The sequence below is a fragment of the Rosa chinensis genome, chromosome 7 (assembly GCF_002994745.2).
Source record: "Rosa chinensis cultivar Old Blush chromosome 7, RchiOBHm-V2, whole genome shotgun sequence".
NCBI classification, from domain to species: domain Eukaryota; kingdom Viridiplantae; phylum Streptophyta; class Magnoliopsida; order Rosales; family Rosaceae; genus Rosa; species Rosa chinensis.
Window position 1 is genome coordinate 53,393,734 of NC_037094.1, and position 5,858 is coordinate 53,399,591.

Here is a 5,858-nt window from a genome sequence, read left to right on the forward strand (position 1 = left end):
TTTTTTTTTCGTTTTAGGCTGAAACATTTTGTTGGTAAATGGACTCTGAAAGCATTTTGTGCAATCTGTGTCTAAATCAGCCACTCTGAAGGATTTGTTGGTCACTCTCAAACTCTGCCAACATCATTGTTATCAAAGGTAAGTACACATAAACACACAGATAGAAATCACTAAATCAGTGGCCCTAAGATTGCAAACATAGCGTTGCATATATATTTTAGCTACAGATTCATGTTTTAAAGTTTAGTACTGTCCGAAGCTTGATTAGAGCATGTGTACTGGGCTAAAATTTAAAGATAGAAAATCCATTGAAGGTAAAAGGGGGTTCAGTAACTGGAGCTGCAGGATTATGTAGGCATAGTGAGTTGTTTCATTCCTTGTACAGTAATTCATGTCTCCTGTGTCTCAAATTCTTTCAGCAACAACTTACTTTTGCTTACGTTACTTTTTCCATCATTTTGATCCCATAAAATTTTCTTTTGTTTCATAGTTCCACCGGATACAAGGTTCCATTAGTGACTTAACATATTATAACTCCTTATGCAAGAAGAAAAAGAAAATTTTGACCATAAACCATTAGAGCTAATTGATATGGAAACTGATTGTTGTTCTCAGCAAAGGTCGAAACTGATTTTTTTGTACTCATATAACTTTTAACTCGTTGCAATTGTGTGCGTGAGTCTTCTAGATATATATTGCCGTACTTTTGTCATTATAAAGCAGTGAGAGAAGATAATATAGACTATATGCTTGCTAGGCATCCTCTTTCTTTTGCAATACTGTTCTCATTATGAAGAACTGACAGAATACCAAATATATGGTTGCAGGTATTCTGATTTATATGATGGGTGGAAGTTCGATTGATGATGACTGGGAGCTTCCCTTTTCTAATGCTGCTCGCACTGTGATCTTAGTTGGACGCACTGGTAATGGAAAAAGTGCCACAGGCAACAGCATTCTTGGCAAAAAATCCTTCAGTTCCAAGCGTAGCTCTAGTGGTGTCATGAGCAATTGTGAATTGAAGACTGCTATCTTGAGAGATGGACAAGAAGTTAATGTCCTGGTAAAGTCTTACTAACGTGTATTTGTTTTGTAATTATGTATATAAAAAATGTCTATAGGAGTAGCCCTACGAGAATATAAAGTAGTTGCATTTAAGTGGTTATTCTTTCCTTTTGATTTGTGTGGTATGCTGCAGGTCTTTTTGAATATTCTGCCAGATCAGACTTTATTGGCAAAGAAATTGTCAAATGCATTAGTTTGGCTAAGGATGGGATCCAATCATCCATGCTGTTCTAGTGGACTTGTGGTTTTCTCAACTAGACCTCGCTTTTCACAAGAAGAGGAGTCTGCAATCCTTAGCTTGCAAGCTCTATTTGGCAGTAAAATCTTTGACTATATGATTGTTGTCTTTACGGGAGGGGATGACTGAGAAGAAAATGATGAGACTTTGGAAGATTATTTCGGCCGTGATTGCCCGGAGCCTTTAAAGGTTAGTAAAATGTGTTTCTTCAATTTTGTTTTCCTTTCCCTAGTTTAAAATGACATGATAACATCACTACTTTTGTTTTCATTTCTGAATGAGCGGGATACGATTTTCTTTCTAACTGTGTGTGTTAATATCATCGTTGTATTGCATTTGGACTCATAAGTTTGATAAAGAATATAGTCAAGTTGGGACATGAGTTTAGAAGAATTGAAGTTCTGTTGAAGCATTCCTGATGGTTCTCCATTTTTTATTTTTCTTTTCTCCCCAGATTTGTTTCCAAATGATATCAAACTCGGTGAAAATGGTTGCCTTCTCTAAACTGAGACAGTTCTTGGGATCTCCTCCTGTTGGGATCCCTCCTTAATTGGAGGAGACAAAGACAAAGGAAAAGTTGCAGAAAACATGCAAAAGGAAAAATAGCAGAAAGTGAAAGCAAAAAGGAAAGGTGAAAGGAGAAAGCATGCAAGGGAAAGAAAAAGAAGGAGACATGCATGGAAACATGGAACGTGAGAAAGGGAAAAGCATGGCTTTGCTTTTCATGTGTTCACACCTATGACTTCACACCTATGACTTTGCTGCCACTCGCTGCATGGTATGTGCATGAAGTGCACTGCCTATATATTGGCATATCGGCAGCAGCAGAAGGTGAGAGAGGGCAGAGAGCCCAAACTCCAGAAAGGAGAGAGCAGAAACAACTCTAAGGGTCTTCGTGTATAGAAGCAAAGTGAGTTGTGTTCAAGAGTGTGTATAGCTCTTGGGGTAGAGTAATCTTCTAGGATTGAGAGAGGGTGTACAAGGGGTATCCGATTGGATACAAGGCTCGGGTTGGGTATAAACTTAAGTGCTCTAGTTGTGTATAAACTTGAGTGGTGTATCTTGTACTTGTGTGATTCTCTCATAGTGAATATGAAAACTCTCTGAGGACGTAGGCATGGATTTTGGCCGAACCTCGTTAAAACTTGTTGTCTTCTTAGTTTGCTTATTTATTCTTTCCATCTCTACTAGTAGTACTTGCGTGACGGGGATTAATTTCCCAACACCTCCCTGTTCATTGCTTACATCAAATGTTAAATGTGTTACCACTTTACCAGAAATATTGTTGTCATTGTCATTTGTTGTTCCAAAAAATAAAATTGGTCTTTATTAATGATGTGTGGTGATATAAGGTAAACTTCGTTCAAAATGAAAAATTTCTCGTTTGAATGAGCAGATGCAGCTTGCACATGATCTGCAGCTTAAACAGATTACTGAGATGATAAATTTTCATCTGCATTTTGTTTGCATTTAATAATTGTCGTCAGCATGTTTTAACAGTTGGCTTGGTTAAAACTTAAAACTACAATTTGCACGTGCTGTCCCAGTTAAGTCTGGGTGGCTGAGTTGGTTTTGGGCCTTTGTGCTTTACCCGTTATAGGCTGTAGTGTTGTTAGGAATGAGCAAACGGGGAATTCCCGCGCCCCCCGCTCCCGCCCCCGCGCACAAATTCCCCCGCGCCCCCGTTCCCCGTCTGGGGATATTATCAGATGGGGGATTCCCCGCCCCGCCCCCGCGGGTAATGGGTTCCCCACCCCTACCCCCGCCCCCCGCATTGGTCTTTTTTTTTTTTTTTTTTTCTTTTTTTCTATTTTCTATCTTTTCTGTTTTTTTTTCCTTTTCTTTTTTGACAAAAAATAATTTTTTTATTCTTTTTATTTTCATCATTGTTTTGGTCGATTGAGTATTTCAAATGCTTGAGACAGTGTTTAAGAAAGAAATTGTTTGTTTAATCACGAGGAAGCAATACGTTTAAAACAAATATTTATTTCTATAAAACAATTTTCACAACCTGGCGATTAAATGTAAAGTAATAAAATCCCGCTGCGTCTTCTCTCTTCTTCTTCTTTTTTGGCAAAAATCCGGCTGCGTCTTCTCTAACAACCAAAATCACATATCACAATTATACGACAATCCAACGGTTTGATCCTCAAGGATCGCCTAGAGGATCATCTTTACCAATTTATACGATGATCCAACGGTCAGATCCTCAGAGATCACCCTTAGGATCACCCTCTCAAAACTATATGAAGATCCAACGGTTGGATTGTCCCGGATCGCCCTTAGAATCATCCTCAAAAAATTATACGACGATCCAACGGTTGGATCCTTAAGGATTGCCTAGAGGATCGTCTTTTCACAATTATACTATGATCCAACGGTCAGATCCTCACTGATCGCCCTTAGGATCATCCTCTCAAAATTATACAAAGATCCAACGGTTGGACCGTCTCGGATCACCCTTAGAATCATCCTCACAAAATTATACGACCATCCAACGGTTGGATCCTCAAGGATCACCTAGAGGATCGTCTTTTCACAATTATACTATGATCTAATAGTCAGATCCTCACGGATCGCCCTTAGGATCATCCTCACAAAATTATACAAAGATCCAACGGTTGGATCGTCCCGAATCGCCTTTAGAATCATCCTCACAAAATTATACGACAATCCAACGGTCGGATCTTCCCGAATCGCTTTGAAGGTGTATTCTGGATGGGAAAGATAAATACCCCGTATAAGTTTTATGTTTTTTTTTTTTAGAATAAGAAAATTATAAAAATGCCACATATGTTGGTTGAAAAATAATAGTTCTCAATTAAAAAAAATGAAAAAAAAAAGATAAACGGGGACCCCGCATGGGTAATGGGAAACCCCCCCCCCCCACCCCCGCGGGGGAAATAAGTGCCCCCGCCCCCGCCCCGCACATGTGATGGGGAACCCCGCCCCCGCCCCCGCTTGATAAATGCGGGGAAAACCCGCGGGTACCCCGCCTCCCACCCCCGTTTGCTCATTCCTACTGGAGATGTTGTAGCCTTTTTTGAGGAGATATCCTAAACCTGAGGTGCAGAGGCCTTTTTTTTTCTTTTTTAATTTTTTTTTTATTAGGAATTTGTTCATGTTGAAGACTTGAAGCTGCTCATCCTACATTGATTGATGTGCATTTAGTCTAAGAACTGGGACTATTTGGAAGTAGTAATTCCATATCTAAGGATATAATGTAGTTTGAGATAAGCCATAAAAAATAGCACTATTGTAATTTTGAAATAGAAGGGGAAAAATCAGGAAGAAGAAAAGAATGATTTTTAGATCATTTCTTGCACTATTGCATATATTATTTCAAATCTCTCTCCAGTGTATTGAATTTAGTACATTCATTTGCAACCTAGTGTTTTACATTTTGGTTTAACTAGTATACCAATTGTTGTCAAATTTCAATCTTTTCGTTAAAAACTCCCTTGAGCAATTTTATTCTCTTAACTATAGGTTGATAGCTATGTGAAGATATTTCCAAAAGTTGCACATGGTTGGGCTGTGAGGTACGATGTTTATGATGCTGCTTCGAGTGCAGAGGAAGCTCATAATGACATGTTGCAGTGGTTTGCTAAGCATGTAAAGTAATTAAATATTTATCTGCTCCTCATTCTGTTTCTGATGAGATCTATATGGATTCTTAAATGGTAGAATAATTCTTGGAACTCTGATCGGTTAAACAGCGACAAGCGTGGCCCGTGGCCCACCATTGTATCGATACTGTCCTAACTTAACCACCCGATATGTGTTAGGTTTTAATCACAAAAGACCTCGGTTCAATTGGGTGAGATCCATCCACTTATAAGTTATATTTTATTTAGAGCTTTTTACCAATAACTACAAAATAGCACTATTATTTACCAATAGCAGAGTCTAAAACTAATATCCCATGCGGCCAACAACTGCAACAGCCTGTTAGACCATCCTAAAGAAAACACTCAAATATTACAAAAATTACTAAACATGCCACTCTCCCAAAATCAGAACATATCCAAAATCCAAACAGTCCCAAAATCCAGATCCCAAAATCAAAACCGTCCCCAAATCTAGATCCTCCCTAAATTGATCTAGGGCTCAGGCGAAGCTAGGTGACGAAGCAGCCTGCCAAGCTCCGACGAAGCAGCCGGCCAAGTGAGCGGCGAAGCAGTCTGCCAAGCTAGGCGACGAAGCTCCGGCGAAGCTAGGAGACAAAGCAGCCGGCCAAGCGAGGCTGCGAAGCTAGGCGACGAAGCAGCCACCAAGCGAGGCTGCGAAGCTAGGCGATGAAGCTCCGGCGAAGCTAGGCGACGAAGCAACCGGCCAAGTGAGCGGCGAAGCTAGGCTGTGAAACAACCTGCGAAGGGAGGCTCAAAGCCGGCGAAGTGAGGAGGCGAAGCAGCCGGTGAAGGGAGGCTGCAAAGAAACATGCGACAGGAGGCTTTTTTGCTAGACAACGAAGCGAGGGCGTGACCCCAGAGGCAAGGCTTCTATGATAGTAGGGCTTGAAGGTCAGTAGAGAAATTTGTAGCTTTAGCTGAGA

General features: G+C 40.2%; 1 protein-coding gene across 1 annotated transcript; it reads left to right on the forward strand.

Moving 5' to 3' along the window:
* The first annotated feature begins 772 nt into the window (after positions 1–772).
* LOC112175992 (immune-associated nucleotide-binding protein 9-like) lies at positions 773–2,617 on the forward strand. The gene is made up of 3 exons (XM_040510269.1): positions 773–1,063; positions 1,199–1,492; positions 1,758–2,617. The coding sequence occupies exons 1-2, from the start codon at positions 818–820 to the stop codon at positions 1,430–1,432; spliced, it is 480 nt and encodes a 159-aa protein (XP_040366203.1). The 5' UTR covers positions 773–817; the 3' UTR covers positions 1,433–1,492; positions 1,758–2,617.
* The last annotated feature ends 3,241 nt before the right edge of the window (positions 2,618–5,858 follow it).